The sequence below is a fragment of the Glarea lozoyensis genome, assembly GCF_000409485.1.
Source record: "Glarea lozoyensis ATCC 20868 chromosome Unknown GLAREA3, whole genome shotgun sequence".
NCBI lineage: Eukaryota > Fungi > Ascomycota > Leotiomycetes > Helotiales > Helotiaceae > Glarea > Glarea lozoyensis.
This window is the reverse complement of record NW_007360998.1, coordinates 2754915-2771244: the sequence shown is the minus strand read 5'-3', so window position 1 is coordinate 2771244 and position 16330 is coordinate 2754915. Positions and strand designations below refer to the sequence as shown.

Below are 16330 nucleotides of genomic sequence, written 5' to 3'. Positions count from 1 at the left end.
ACAATCCGCCTTCCCATCAAACTGCCAACTATACAACGGATCCGTCTCCTCGGTCAGCACGCCCCCAATCAACCTAGTCTTCCCAGGCAACAGCCCCGACTCATCGAATAACTCCTGGGACGTAATGGAGATCTGCTTCCACCCTTTTTTGATCAACGTAGGGATCGTGGTGCCGAATATGCATTCCGCGAAGTTGGAGTAGCGGATGGCGGATGCGCACTAAAAATTTCATTAACACAATTCGTCTACAGGAATCATAATGATGGGGGGAATATACCATAGGACAAGGCTCCCCGTTAGTATACAAACTCAACCCCTCCCACGCCCCCTTGATCTCCTCCGCGCTCCACCCCCTCTCCCCAAGCACCTTCACACACTCATTAATCGCCGCCACCTCACCATGCAACGTCGGGTTCCCCGTCTCCCTGATCTGGTTCTGGGAGCTGCAGACGAGCTCGCCGTGCGGGGAGTTGGAGGTGTCGCTGTGGTTTACGATTACGCAGCCGAAGGCCTCGAAGGGACAGGGCGAGTTGAGCGCGCTGTTTGCGGCGCGCATCCAGTGTTCACGGGTGGAATGGGGGATGGTGTCGGGAGGGGAGAGAGTGGTGGATGAGAGGTGGATTAGGAGGAGGAGGAGGAGGGAGAGGGTTGTTAGGGGTGGGAACATGATGGTTTGTGGTTGAAGAGTTTGCAATTGAGAGGGTATTTTTTTCAATTGAGTTGTGAGGGAAACATATCTCTGAAATTTTGGGAGATAGATAATATTTCTTGAGTTATTATCAATGTATTGATGTCATCCCACCTATCTGGTAGCCTTGCAGCTGCCCCTCGTCGCGGCGAATGGTAATAGGTGATGGTCAGAGGATGAGATTTATTCAATTTGAATGACCAAATATGATATATTTGTCTAGGTTTGATTAAATTAAACCTCTTAAAGATTTTCCGTTCATAAGTTTCAAATAAGACTCAAAGAGGGGTATTTATTTCATCCCCTCAACCCCACCCTACCTCCCCCATCAGCCTTACACCATGAATTCACTCCTCCCACAACTCACGTGTTAGCCGAACCATATTCATATCTCATCCTTATTTTGTCCCAACCTTTTTCACCATAAATCCAAAACCACAATAACCCAATACCATGACTCGAACCAATCTACTCGAGTCGGAACACCTCCGATCATCCCATCGGAGCGTATCCACATATCAACGATAAGACCCTTATCACCCCTCCACCCCTCCACTCTTCCACAAAAATATATGCTATGATGGCAACATGTCGGATACGTGTGTTTGTAATGAAGCTCTGAAGTTCCGGGACAGGGAAGTTTATTATTGGTTTCTTTTGTCTAATAACACCAGAGGTGTTGCTTCCTCATAATAAATGTTAAGACCGTTCGTCCCTTCTTACTATTTTTTGCTTGCCATGTTGTGAATACCTTCACCTTTCCACTCTTCACTTTTCCACTTCGGACAGCTTCAATTGAATCCTCAAACCATCCACGATGGGTTCCATAGCCACCACATCCGAAGAAAAGCTGCCCGGCAACGGCAAGTTCTCCAGTTCTGACGCACCCCGAGGCAGCTCCTCCAAAATCTTCACTCCCCTCACCATAGGAAACGGCACACTCCAACTATACCACCGTATAATCCTCGCCCCTCTAACCCGCAACCGCGGCAGCCCATTAAATCCAAATTCAACTCCCTCAGATCCAAACAGAATATGGATCCCCAACGCCCTCATCAAGGAATACTACCTCCAACGAACCACACCGGGCGGGCTGCTCATAAGCGAAGGCATCCCCCCGAACCTCGAAGGAAACGGCATGCCAGGCGTCCCCGGGCTCTTTCATCCAGCGCAGATAGCAGGGTGGAAAGACGTTGTCGAGGCGGTACATGAGAAGGGTGGATACATGTACGCGCAGTTGTGGAATGCAGGACGGGCTTGTATTCCGCAGCATACAGGAAGTCCTACTATTTCAGCGAGTGCGACAGCGTTTGAAGGGGAGGATAGGTATTCACATCCGCCGCCAGGGACGAGTAAAACGGTGCGGTATGCTGATTTTCCGCCGAAGGAGTTGGATGAGGAGGGGATTAGGCGCCAGATTGCGGATTATGTGAGGGCTGCGAAGGCTGCGGTGGAGGAGTGTGGGTTTGATGGTGTGGAGGTGCATGGTGGGAATGGGTATTTGCCTGAGCAGTTTCTGTCTTCGAATATTAATGTGAGGACCGATGCGTACGGTGGGTCGCCTGAGAAACGGTGTAAGTTCGTGTTGGAGCTTATGGATGCGTTGGTAGCGACTATTGGACAGGAGAAGCTTGCTATACGATTGACGCCGTTTGGAATGTTCAATCAGGCGAGAGGAACGCAGAGATTGGAGACTTGGGGATATCTGTGTAAGGAATTGAAGAGGAGGTATGCATTGAGTTATGTGCATTTCGTGGAACCTAGATATGAGCAGGTTTTCAGTTTGGAAGAAAAGAATAAATGTAAGAATCCCTTTCCGATCCAGAGAAATTATGACTGATTTGCATCATAGATCTTGAGTCTTGGGGCTTCCCAGATATTGATCTCAAGCTATTCCGTGACATCTTCGGATCGACTCCTTTTGTAAGCGCAGGAGGATGGAATGATAAGAACTGCTGGGGCGTTTTAGAGGAAGACACATACGATGCTTTCGCTATCGGAAGACTTTTCCTAAGCACACCTGACATGATTGAGAGATTGAAGAACGGACTGCCGCTCAATGAGTATAACCGGCCAAGATTCTATGGCCCTTTCCCGGATCCAGAAGTTGGATACACGGATTATCCCACTTGGGAAGAGAAACAGAAAAAGGCAAAGCAGATCAAAGTTTAGATTCGAATAAATTTGGACGACAAACGTGGATGAATATGTTTTTTAGCTGTGACTTCGGAAGAACACCATAGATTTTGAAATCTTCGATATGCAATTCCTTCTAGCATGACTGGGTTTCTCCCGGGTATCTGTTGTACATTATTGCCCCGCCGGCTACGTATCAAAACACTGGCTGAAAAGCGCAGAAAGCTCACCCTGATTATGATTGATCACCCTCGGGTGCACTATTGGCTTCTGGACCGACGCCCTCGGCCATTTCGACATCTTTCGACGAGCCATTCGAATCTTCCTTTGAATGTTCCTTTGCTTCAAAGAGATATGCATCCAATTTCTCAAACGTTTCGTCGAGATTATCATTGACGAATATGTGGTCATATGCTCCCTCAAGTTTTGATTGTTCGATTTCGTCTTTCGCAATTTTCAGTCGGCCTTCGATTTCCGTATCCGAAAGATCGCCTCTTTTTCGTACGCGTGATTCTAGTTCTGCTAGAGATTTAGGCTCGATGAAAATGAAACGTGCCACAAAGCCATTATCTCTTGTCTGTTGTATGCCCTGTATTCCAATTAGTATCTAATCAGAAACTGGGATTTGAGACGACTCACATGATGTTCCATTTCCATCACTGGTATCTTGCCTCTTGCAATGATACCTTCTACCAGCTTACGACTCGTACCATAATCATTCCCATTATAGTTATTGTACTCCAGAAATTCGTCTGCGTCTCGCATCATCGAGTGCTTCTCCTTCGTAATAAAATTGTAATGTTGACCATCAACCTCTCCCTCTCGAGGAGCCCTAGTAGTATGGGATACCTTTCTTTCCAAAAGCTTTGGATGTTTGGTCAGAAGCATCTTTATCAGAGTCGACTTGCCAACTCCCGAGGGACCTGCAATGATGATTGTACGCCGGTCTTTCAATTGTCCGACTTCGTCGTCATTGTTACCCTCTTGTGAACTAGAAACAGCTTCTTCAACCTTGACGGGATCTAGAAAGACCTCATCAATCTTATCAGCTCGCTCAATCTTATCGAAGGCCAAAATGTTAGTGGTGCTTGCAATACGTAAGGCTCTCCAGCTCTTGCTTGCTTTCGATTCCATGGCGGCATTCTTCTCTTCTTCGGTCATGGCCATTTCAATGTCCATGTCATCAAGCTCCATCTTTGACTTGAAACTCTTAACAGATGGAACTTCATAACGCGAGGGATCCTTTAAGCGTTCAAGCCCGGCTTGAGCGTTAGTTTCTGACAGAAATTTAAGATCCAAGGATCCGAGGGGATTAGGTCGGAGACGCTTGTTGAGGGCAACCTTGTGAGCAGCAGCTTTTACAGCAATGTACTCTCCGGGCGTAACGCCATCTCGAGCGATCGTTGGACAGTTTTCCATCTTCCATCTTACCCAATTTTTGTCCCTCGACAGAACCGACTCAATCATTCGATGGAAATGAGGTCCATCGAGTCCTTTCTTGATCAAGTCTAGTACAGCTGCTTTCGTTTCTTTCGCCCATGTTTCCTATCGCCGTGAGTAAAATGGAAGCAAGATAAAACTCAACGCGGGAAGGACTCACATTTTCTTCGCTCAAGAAATAATCAGCATACATGACAGACTTATTTGGGTTGCTAGGTAATGATGCCTGTGATAGTTTGGCTCTGCTGGTTGGACCCAGCGACAATAAGAAGTCAACGATGATAAGTATTTGAACTAGAATGTGCCTGCGGAACGAGAGATCACTGATCTAGTTGGGGTGTTAGAATCGACTAAAGCGTGAACATGCAGTACTTACCTCTAACTCGAAAAGATCTCTGCTTGTCAGATATTTTGGATTAAAGGCATCGGCGAGGTCATCGTCTCCATCATTTCGTTTCCGCTTGGGGCTTTTAGTCGCTTCAATTGCGGGCCTTGTCTGCCGGCCATAATTCTGCTCTTGAACGGATGTGAACATAGTCTTCGTTGCGTCCACGGCAAGTTTAAATTCAGCAAAAGCTTTTGTATCAAACAAACTTCTTGGCTGGCTCAGACTTTGCTGCAACGACCAGAAAATCGGGTAAAGTTTATCGATGCTCAAAGGCTCTGACTTTTTGGATGATGGACTTTTCGAACCCTCCGAGGGCTTGGGCGGTGCCATTGTGGTGTCATTTTTGTTTTCACTATCAATATCCATACCATCCAATGACACTTCGTCGTATGTGGTGACATTTTCTGTGTGAAACTCGCCTCGTAGATTGACGGAGCTCTTGTCACCAAGCGGAAAGCTCTGGAATAGAAATATAAAAACTCGGCCACAAAACTTGGTGTCTTCGGCGCGCGAAAGTCTTCGAAGAAGCTCGTTACAGCTTCGCAGGATAACCAAATGCTTTTGTCTGAAGTGCTTCGCAGTAATCCTGTCACGCCGAGACTCAAGATAATCAAAAATTGTGCGGCAACCAGCAATCGTTTGACTGTCCAAGAGGTCCTCCACCAACCAGAATAAAAGAGCTGGGTCGCATTGTTCGTCGTCGGAGAGGATTGAAATGATGTCAAACAGATGCCATATCCGAACAAACGCTGGGCTGTCAATTGTAGTAGTGGCCTACAATCCGTTAGATTGCATGGTATCTTCGCCAATTCCGCTACTCACCAGTAGATTGTGAAAGGTATCTCGAGCTGCCGTTTCGATTATGGCGTATTGGTTTCGCTTCTTCACATCCCTCTTCTTTTCCTCAGTCGACCTCTGCTCCTTTTCCTCCGCCGTTTCCCCCTCGTTCATTTCCGCAACATCGGATGGTGGAAATACGGAATGAAGGCGCTCGAATACATCTGCTAAATCTGATTTGTCTAATGGTGGCTCGATAGTATGCGTAGGTTTGACCTCGTCCGCCTTGTGTAATATCTGCTGGAGAAGCTCTTCGAATTGAGCAACCGCGTGTACCCCATAATCGGCCATATCCCCAGATCCGAAGATCCTACAACTTCTTGATGCGCGACAGGATCGTTTAAAAACCCTTTATTTGCCCTAATATCGGTTGTACGTTGAATTGGTTGTGGGCGTTGGGAGCTGGCCTTGCGCAACAAAGCCTCGCGTGCCTTGCCTGGCCTCGCGAGAATTTCCGGTGTGTCGCGTCAAGCTCGATCGCATGAATTTGTTCACGACTCCTGCGCGCAGAGAGGAGGAACGCTAGCACAACAAAATTTAAGATGCCACCACGGACAAGAGTGAAAGGGAAGGAGAAGGAGCAGGAGAAGCAGGAGCAAGAAGTGCAGACCGTACCCGGAGGTTTGGATGAAAGCGCTTTTGCGCAGCTGGCGCGGACACACTGGTTGAAGCCCTCGAAGAAAACAACGAAGGTCAAGGTCAAGCCTGATGTGCTGAAAACTGAGATATGGGATGTGTTAGAGAAGGACGATTTCAAATTCAGTGATCTTCTGAGTTTGGAAAATCTGCACATTCTGGAGAGGTAATTGGTAGCTTTGCGACTTTGTGACAAGAGCTAACTGTGATTATAGCTATCTCTGGCCTGGCTATACGGAAGATTCGAATAACCACCACGTTATTCTAATTGTGTTAATCACAAATGTGAAGGCTCGGGAGCATCTGCAGACGTGGGGTAAGCTCTGTCTGATTTAATTGAGGCCGGATTATGCTAACAAACACAGGTATATTCGTAGACAACGCTGTCGAATTTTCTGGCCTATTTCGTCGAATATTGTCTATGACACTGGACCTCACACTTTCTGCCAACATCCGAACACACCTACTTTCATTCATTATTAGCGCTTTCCAGTCACTCGATAATGGAATCGTAAGGAAGGAATGCGCCCCGCTGGTGTCCATCTCGATATGGCATAACCTCTCTAGCGAAGGGAAACGAGAAAGAAGGCTGGACCAGAGTGTACAATTGCGCAAAGCATGGAGAGCAGCGGCGAAAAGATACGATGCTGCGGATGATGTTGTAAAGGCAAGGTTAAGATTCGAACGCTCATGGCTCTTCACTCTAGTACTGGATTTTTTCAATCAATTGTTCAATGAGAAGAGTAAAGCAGGTATGCCATAAACTTCCAATCCATCATTTCCGCCTGCTCACGACAGAAACAGATAACGTAATTTATTGCGAACGATTTATTGAGTTCCTCTCCGATCTCCAGAGCCAATTGCCTACTCGTAGGTATGTCAATACGCTGCTCCAAGATCTGAATGTCCTCTCTGCCATTCGAATGTCGCCAGCTTTCAACGACGAAGACAATGGGTTGCTGAGAGACTTGTACTCTTTGCTGAAGCATTACACGCATTTTCCAATTGACGATTATACTGGTATCCAGCACAGTCGAACGGAAGCTTACGAAAGACATTGCGCAACCCTGGCCTCGTTGCAGCGTGTCGCGCTCAAGCACTTTAAGGACAAATTGACTGTACTTGCGTTATCGAATTATGGCTCAATTGATCGACGTTCTGAGCTGGAAGATCATCTAAGGGCCCTTACCGATGAAGAAATCTCAGAATTGTGTAATCTATTGGATCTTCGAAACTCATACCCTGCATCCACCAAAATTGTTGCAGACCGTCAGTTTCTCACGGAAGTCCTTTTATCTTCTCATGAGAAGAGGAAAACCTTTCAAGAAACCGCCCGCGATCTAAGCGTGTTACCGACGGAGCTCACACTCTTTGAACCAGCGCTACTACGAAACGACAATTATGATGGCTCTCAGCCTCTAGCCATCCCAAAACTCAACCTCCAGTATCTTACTGTAGGGGATTTTCTTTGGAGATCGTTCATACTCCATAGGTGCGAATCATTCTATGAAATTCGAAAGCATGTTGAAGATGTCATCAAACGATTGAGGCCTACGGTAGGCCGAAATGGCCAAACTGGTTTTGATGGATTCTCTAAATTGGCCTTGCCGATCTCTGGACCTGCTATAATGGAAGTAGTTCCTGCTTTAGTTGGCGACGATAAGCCATCGGCTGTCCGAGCTGAGATCACTTTAGATGTCAGTCGCTTAGCGGACAACGTTCGAGCAGAGTGGGAGTCTTTCCGTCAGGACGACGTGATTTTTCTTCTGGCAGTACAGGCTCCGGACGATCCAAAAGCTCTCGCTAATGGTGGTATCACTCCTTCTGATGCGCATAAACTAGGTATCAAATATCTACGCGCGGCCGAAGTCACCCAAGTGCTGGACGACAAGGGACGCGTACTCAAATATCAGGGCAATCTGAGTAACGGCCATGGAAGGCCACGTATAAGGCGGTTGCAAGTGAAGTTGGACGCAGCTATGTACAAAGAAGATATGGAACGGGTGGGACAGGGGAAGCCAAACATCTACGAGACTATCAACCTTGTTGTCCGACGAAGAGGTCGCGAGAACAACTTCAAACCTGTTCTAGAGTCCATTCGTAGCTTGACTTTGTCTGATGTTCCTCTTGCATCATGGCTCCATGAGGTGTTTCTGGGTTATGGCGACCCCGCTGGAGCTACATATACTCACTTGTCGAACCGAATCAAGCAAGTAGATTATCGCGATACTTTCCTTGACTGGCAGCACTTGATCGAGAGCTTGCCTGGCAAGACTGTAGAGCCCAGTGGTGATGTGGACGGCAGCTTTGGCCCTCCTTATGTACTTCAGAATGTGGAAAGGATCGCAGAAGCAGTGCCCACCAAACCGTCGAAGAAGAGACGTCGGGATGCCGAGCCCGCTGCTAAAGTAGAACCGGATGCCGTAGAAGTTGGCACATACAAATCCCCCAACAATGGTCCTTACCCAACGGATGCACCTAAGCTTAACCACGTTCGTTTCACTCCTGCTCAAGTTGACGGTATTATTTCCGGTACCCAGCCTGGTCTGACAGTCATTGTTGGCCCTCCGGGGACTGGCAAGACTGATGTTGCCACCCAAATTATTAACAACATATACCACAACTTCCCTAACCAGCGCACTCTTTTAATTGCTCACAGCAACCAGGCACTCAACCAACTGTTCCAGAAGATTGTAGCCTTGGACATTGATGAACGCCATTTGCTTCGACTAGGTCATGGTGAGGAAGAGCTTGATACTGAGGCAAATTTCAGTAAACATGGCAGAGTCGAATCCTTTCTGGAAAACCGAGGTAGCTACCTTTATGAAGTTAACAGACTTGCAGCAAATTTTGGGGCACCAGGTGCGCATGGCGATTCTGCCGAAACGGCGGGCTATTTCAATTTAGTCTATGTCGAGCCTGCTTGGACTAGATTTGAAGAAGTAGCAAAGGCTTCAGACTCAACACCCGAATCCATCATGGAAGCCTTTCCATTCTACAACTACTTTTCAAACGCCCCTCAACCACTATTTCCACCTGACGCTGACAAGGAAACTATCATAGATATCGCCAATGGATGCTATCGACATGTCTCCAAAATTTTCACAGAGCTTGCTGATGTTAGGCCTTTCGAAATACTGCATCGTGATCGCGACCGATCCAACTTTTTGCTCACTAATGAAGCGCGGATTATCGCCATGACATCGACTCATGCAGCGATGAGACGTCAGGAGATCGCAGGTCTTGGTTTCCACTATGACAATGTCATTATGGAAGAAGCAGCCCAAATAACGGAGATTGAAAACTTCATTCCTCTCGCATTGCAGAAGCCTAAAAATGGAGAAATGCCACTACAGCGAGTAGTGCTTTGTGGAGATCATTTCCAGAATTCGCCAGTCATTCAGAATCTTGCTTTCCGACAGTACGCGAATTTAGAGCAGTCCCTTTTCTCTCGACTTGTCCGCTTGGGTGTTCCAACCATTGATCTCGATCAGCAAGGTCGTGCTAGGCCATCTATAGCGTCGCTGTATTCGTGGCGATACAAGAATTTGGGAAATTTGCCAGTCGTTTCTACTGAGATGGAATACTTGACTGCCAATGCCGGTTTCAAGTATGATTATCAATTCATACAAGTCGAGGACTATAAAAGCAAAGGAGAAAACGAACCAACCCCACACTTCATTCAGAACCTTGGTGAAGCAGAGTATGCTGTTGCCATATTCCAGTACATGCGTCTTCTTGGATATCCGGCTTCGAAGATATCCATTTTGGCTACCTATGCTGGCCAGCGTGCTCTGATAAAGGACGTATTGGCCCATCGGTGTGCCAAGAACCCCATATTTGGTCTCCCCAAAATAGTAACGACTGTGGACAAATATCAAGGAGAGCAAAATGACTGTAAGTGTGACGCTATGAGGAAACTCGGATTATGCTAACGGAATACAGATGTGATTCTCTCTTTGACCAGAACATCGCGAGTCGGTTATCTTCGTGATATTCGTCGTCTGACTGTTGCTCTTTCCAGAGCTCGACTCGGACTGTATATTCTAGGACGTCGAGAAGTCTTCGAATCATGCTATGAGCTAAAACAAGCTTTTGATATTCTCCTAGCAAGACCAGATAAACTGCAGCTTGTCACTGGTGAATTATTCCCCAGTCAGAGGCTTCTTAGTGACGAAGAAGGTGTTGAGGAACTCCCTGGCCAAGCACAAATGGAGAACGTGGAGCACCTTGGAAAATATGTATTTGACATGACGAATTCTAAAGTACAACAATTGAGGGCTGAAAGAGGCTTGCCAGAAGCAGAGCTAAGCATTATGCCTATTGAGGAAGAGGATGAGGAGGTTGGCTTTGTTGAGCAGGAAGGCGAGGTGGAAGAAGATGTGGATGAAGCAATTATGCAGGAAGACTTTGAAGCAGAGGAAGAATCGTAAATTAAGTCCGATGATCTATACGACAGGCATGTTTATGGCGTTCAACAATGGATAGTGCGTGCATGTATATTATGAGTCTGTAATTAGCGGCTTGTCTTGATACATTATGGGCTAATGGAACAGCTTCATATGGTTGTATATGAGCGACAGTCTATCTTCTTTGAACGTTGCCCGTGATTTGTCTAATCTGCTGGCTAGCACAATGACCACAAGTAGTCCAACCGACCCAAAATATTAGTCATATGCTGAGTATTACTGTGTAGATAACTTTCCGATTTTTCAACCCACCGCAGAGCTCATGTAGATGAGTGATGATACTGCCTCTATTCCTGTCAAGCCGTGTCTGTCGCTAAAGACAGTGTACGAAGTGAAAGAAATTCAAGGCGAAGTCCTAACATTTTATGTTTTGTATATCCCATACATATCGTAGACCCGGCGTATTGCCATTCCGTAATAGAAAGTTGTTTGGGGTAATTCCTTATAGCTTGTGCTTCGAACGACGTTAGACACAAAGCGTCACGGTCGGACAGAATTTCGAAAACTTTTCCCCATTCTTCACTTCGAAAAAAAATTGTACTTCATAATTCATGACACTCTAAGTTCTATCATGGAACTTTAAAAAGAGACATTTATTGGAGAAAATGAAAGTTGCTGACTTTAGACCCTGTAATATCCTATACCTCGATTGTGAGACTATTACCCATTCGCAACGCTCAAAATGTGTGAAAAAATAAATAGAAAAGGGTTTCGTCAACCCCGTGATTAGAAGAAAGATGAGTATGAAGAATAACTAAAGCTCCCGATCAACCCACAACTTTTGGACATTAGTCTGTCCAAAGAAATTATCGATTGATGCTCTGTTCCCTTGATGTGCTTGCTCGCTTCGCGAAAAAGGGGGGTCTTCAATGCATTGGCACGGGGGACTCAGGAAATGCAATAATTGCAGCAACTCATCAATTACCAATACCATCTTCAGCAATTTCACAAAATATTGGGACAATGTTTGGTTTGATTTGTCTGGCGCAGTTGCTAAACAGGCAGGCAATCTAATGTAACAACTACGCCTACCACTAGCACAATACTCGTCTTATTCTGAGGTAGTAAATGTGGCTATACATACGACTGTGCGAGCTGAATATGTTTTGTTCTAATCTTACTTTGTTACTTCAAGGATTCAGAAATGGTCGGTGTATTGGTTGATCATACCATCAAGTCATCTCTAGCGTTACTTTTGTGCATCGACTTGACAGGGCAGACTTACACAGCATTGTTAGGCCTCAGAAACTTGGGAGAAAGCTGAAATAAATCTGCACCTCTGGGGGAATACTGATCCGAATGGGTGTGGTTCGTGTGTTGAGCTGCAATAGTCCCCAGGTTGTGAGGGTTTGAGCACTCCTGGACTCCTTCAGGAGTGGGCAGATTTTGCACTACAATAAGAAAGATTTACACCTTGACTTGAAATGCGACTAGAATCTGGCAACAACAACGGAAACGCTGTGTGTACCACAATAATGTTGAGGTCGTTCCAAGGCAAGTTCCATTGCCAATACAGATGCGAACAAACCTCGGAAATCTGTGAACATTCAGCCCTCAATTGAAATTTTCAACAGCCGTTACAAGAGCTTCTACCACGACATGCATGCAGCCTCTCTTTACGTCCAGCTTAGCCGTGACATGTACCTCGTGCGTCGAAGTAGCTTGACTTGGAAGGTCGGGAAATAGGTGACCTTCCCAGATTATCACACACCTGAATCCCAGAGACGCCCACTCCGGCCGTATCCAGGAGATGTTCAGACACCACACAACAACGATCAACAACGACTCGCTTCCATTGCCAATAAACTCACCTCACACCCCACAAGCCTCGCCATTCACACCCTCAACCCCTCCCTCAGCAGCCCTCTCTGACCCAACACACATTAGCTCACGTACCACATGCTTCCACTTTCGTCCAAACCCTCACATCCAGTCATCCCAATCATCCTCGGGGAACACAAAGTAAAACTCTGACAGGCACACTTCTTATCTCCCCCATCCTCGCTACCCCTACCTGCTCACTCATACCGTACCTCCAACTTACCCACGGCAGACAAACAACACCACCCCACATACCATCTCCCGCTGTCAGTTCATGGGTATAACCCCACAGCTCCATCTATCCGGGGGAGACCTTCCCCCTCTTCACGAGAGCTTGATTGTGTAGAACGTAAGGATATGCAGGGCGGGGACGAGGGGGCCAGAACTAAGCAAAGCTTGAGGTCAAGGGAGGGCGAGTTCTGGATATGGAATAACGAGCTGAAGCAGCCCGCAGGTTCGCGTATTAATACCCAGTCGTGACACTGATTCATGGCGGCCCTATCATGATGAAGGGAGGAACTGGGGTGAGAGGTTGTGTACATTGTCTTGGTGCGGCGGCATGGCATTGTTATCATGTGTAAAGGGAGAAGTTGGTCGTTGTGGATCTGATCTCCATTTTTTGAGAGACATCACGAGCGGGCTGGGGAGTTGGAATGATAACGATAGCCAGCTCATATCCGCATCGTGTAAATCTGGAGTAAGATGGTACATACTTTAGCCATGGTCGCTACGTCCGACCAGCTCCAACGAGTGCGCTGCCAAAGGTCGCTGGGAGGCGATTCGATCTGTCGGCTTCACTTCAAAGTTCAATGGAATCTCAAGCTCGTCTGAATAAGATATAATTATTAAATTGCGTATCATGAGTCTTTCTTAACTAATGGAGTAGTAGGTGTGTAATTACTTCATGATAGTGGTTTCAGTAAGAGACGATTTCCATCAAATACTCCTTCTACAGCCATCAACATCAATAACCGACGATCTATGGCTTACTGATAGTCCATCACAGACTTACGAAGTATATTACAACCACCCACCCACTCGCATGTCCTCCCCACGGCGACGAGCTACCAAACAAGCCTCCCATGCCCCGGGACATATACTCAGTGCAACAATAGCCACGAAATATATATATTACCTCGCCTCTACGCACCACAACACCAACAAACGAGCGACAGGATGAAGAAAGCGGGGTCCGGGGAAGTTCAATCAATCTTCATGCTGGACTCGGTCAGGGGCGGCGTGCAATACGTCTCGCATCTCGGCGGTATTGTGGTACTGCGCATTCGAGATCCGACGAAAACCACAAAGTCGTTCGGTAGCTATCGACGCTCACGATATCCGGTGAAAAGGGTCTGAAGGATCTGCCCCACAGAACCCAACGAATGTTTCGCGGGCCGTATTCCGAGGAGCGAGGGGAGATTCAAGTTGCTGTCGGTTGTTTTTGACTGGTATCATGACGAAGTGACGGGTTGGGGGAGACGTCAAAGAGTGTATGACGGCATATGAAGATTTGGTACGGATAAGACATAAGATCGAGGTCCAAACATGACCCGTTGACGGTAGTGTAGATCCATCCTGGAGGGATCCTCGCGCCATCTACCAGAATCCACAGTTCCGGGTTCGGTATAAGCAATGACCTATATCAAACACGCTCAAAACCCATAATGCTAATATCTACTATAATGGGAAAGTTGGAATATGGGAATGCCTCCTGCGAAAACCTCATCTAAAAGATGTTGCTGTAGATTATCGTCGGTGATGATTTCTTAAGTCTGTTGGTGCCGGATGTGCGGTGAGATTATTGCTGTGTTATCTACCCGCCTCTGGATATTGATTGCAATATGAGGCATATAGTTGTCTCGCGTGGGAGATAGCAATTTATTTGGCGAGATTGACATGGTGGCTGGCTCGAGCCTCAGCTATAGCAGCTAGTCTCAAGCGACTTCTCGGGCTAGATTGCGGTCCTCAAAATGGCTATAGAAGTTCTTCCTTTGATTTTCTATGACTTGTCGAGGATCTAGCCTAGTTGCATCACGGTGAGCAGAAACAATGAATAGTATCGGCACTCATGTGACATCTTCGGTCTGTCACTCGAACGACCCGAGGCGCCTGAAAGTGGAACGGTACTTGATCTGTAGCCGCCTCATATTGACAGCGAGCCGCATGATAGTACAAACCCGAGATGAACGAGTCGTGTCAGTCCAGCACGTATGTATCACAGGATCTAACCACATCTGGCTGACGTTGAGGCTGTAGGTTGTTTCTGTCTGCAGCGTTCGTGCGTTATGCAGGTTCAGTATTTCGGGTGAGCGTTTTGGGATTTGCGAAGAGGCAATGTGATATGATCATTGTGGAGTAGAATTGATTGGAAGTCAGGATGAAGTTCGAACGTGAATGGCTTCTTAGCCGCAACCCCCTGGAATTCGGCTGAATTGGGTTGAGTCTTGGTACGGCGAACTCCTTGAAATCCGTCAGTACAGTAACATGCAGAGCTATGACGAAGAGGCCGCGAAGAATTGAGAATCTTTGCTAAAGTCAATATTTTTGTGTGACAAATCCAGTATACAAAAGTGGTCGAGGTACATATTTAATAGAAATTAGTCCCTGTTAAGAGTCCAAAATTGTCGCAAAATTACCACCAATACGACCCGAAAAGAACACCAAATTATGCTTTGATCATAACTGGGAAGGTATAGAAGCGAAAGCTTGCTTAGTGGGAGCGCACAGTGTGCCGTTGAACGGCAAGATAGCTTCTTCGAGCTCAAAAGTTTGTTGCCGGCAGATTAAGGACAACGACATCGACAGATCTCTCGCCTAGACAAGAAAATTCCGTAAAGCTTACAAGATAAGATATTGATGACCTGATCAGCGTTAGTGAAAAGAGAGCGAGGTACATTTTGGGGGGGGGATTGCAAACCGAACTCTGTTGCTTAAAGTACTTGGTAGAGAACAGCCTCAGTTGACCGCTTCGTGTACTGGGCCAGGTCAGGTGAAGAAAAAGAATGTATATCACCCAACTAGGGCTGTATTTGGCCTGCCCAAAGAATAAGAAATCATAAATTGTGTAGTTCTTTGCTTTGCCCCTTGGTCAGCCGCGGCGGGCGGCAGAATCTTTGACCTGACTGACCACATCACCGCCGCCGGATCGAGAGCATGCCATATTCGACAGAAATCGTATACTCATTGCAACTCAAATTGTATATTTGTGTAAACCAACATCACCCTCACAATGATGACTGGCGCCATGAAGGGAAGTGCCGCATGACGTTGAATCTGAGTTTCAGATCGAGGGACGGCTGGTCAAGAGATTCGAAGGATTGTTTTCGGAGATAAAGAGCCAATACGAGGGTCTTCTGCCACTTCAAGAACCGCGCTATAACCAGGCACATAATTGCGAAAAACACAACCTTGATGGGTTGTGCCGTATGTGATACGCTATACTACTTTCCCTAATAAGATGGCATTAAAAGTGCGTACGAGACTCATCAAAGCTCTGAACGATAACGATTAAAAAATTTCGTCGAGATCGTGTACGGAGGAGACTTCGGAGTCTAGAATTCCGCTTCAACCATCCCTGGCTGCAGTACCAGAATTCACGCTGTAAGACTCGTCTTGGCACACAAAAGCACTGCGAAGGATCACAGTCGATCATGCTGGCAAGAAGTATCTCTCGCTGGCGTTTGTGGAGGTTGTACCGATACGACGGGCTAACGGTGGAATGCAGCTGAAGTATGCATGAATAGCCTCTGCAGTATGACTAAGTTGGAGTGAAGTCATCCATGGCGTCTAGGTTGAGTCCATCGAACAATCTTTGCACACTTCTAAAGATCCGTATCTCAAGCGAGCAGAGGTAGGATTGAAGTCGGATGTGACTCTGTGGCTGAAATCAACCAGCCGCTCCGATCGAAATGATCG

The 16330-nt window shown here is 46.7% G+C and overlaps 4 protein-coding genes across 4 annotated transcripts; 3 read left to right on the top strand and 1 right to left on the bottom strand.

The window, feature by feature from the left end:
- Positions 1–400: 400 nt before the first annotated feature.
- Positions 401–613, top strand: GLAREA_00898 (uncharacterized protein; the record flags this gene model as incomplete). The annotated part of the gene is made up of 1 exon (XM_008085656.1): positions 401–613. The coding sequence occupies one exon, from the start codon at positions 401–403 to the stop codon at positions 611–613; it is 213 nt and encodes a 70-aa protein (XP_008083847.1).
- An 892-nt stretch (positions 614–1505) lies between these two features.
- GLAREA_00897 (FMN-linked oxidoreductase) lies at positions 1506–2860 on the top strand (the record flags this gene model as incomplete). Its single annotated transcript, XM_008085655.1, has 2 exons — positions 1506–2490; positions 2541–2860. The coding sequence occupies 2 exons, from the start codon at positions 1506–1508 to the stop codon at positions 2858–2860; spliced, it is 1305 nt and encodes a 434-aa protein (XP_008083846.1).
- A 199-nt stretch (positions 2861–3059) lies between these two features.
- GLAREA_00896 (P-loop containing nucleoside triphosphate hydrolase) lies at positions 3060–5780 on the bottom strand (the record flags this gene model as incomplete). Its single annotated transcript, XM_008085654.1, has 5 exons — positions 3060–3413; positions 3464–4369; positions 4425–4592; positions 4641–5426; positions 5475–5780. The coding sequence occupies 5 exons, from the start codon at positions 5778–5780 to the stop codon at positions 3060–3062; spliced, it is 2520 nt and encodes an 839-aa protein (XP_008083845.1).
- A 251-nt stretch (positions 5781–6031) lies between these two features.
- On the top strand, positions 6032–10558 carry GLAREA_00895 (P-loop containing nucleoside triphosphate hydrolase; the record flags this gene model as incomplete). The annotated part of the gene is made up of 5 exons (XM_008085653.1): positions 6032–6291; positions 6341–6441; positions 6491–6877; positions 6930–10022; positions 10071–10558. The coding sequence occupies 5 exons, from the start codon at positions 6032–6034 to the stop codon at positions 10556–10558; spliced, it is 4329 nt and encodes a 1442-aa protein (XP_008083844.1).
- Positions 10559–16330: the final 5772 nt, after the last annotated feature.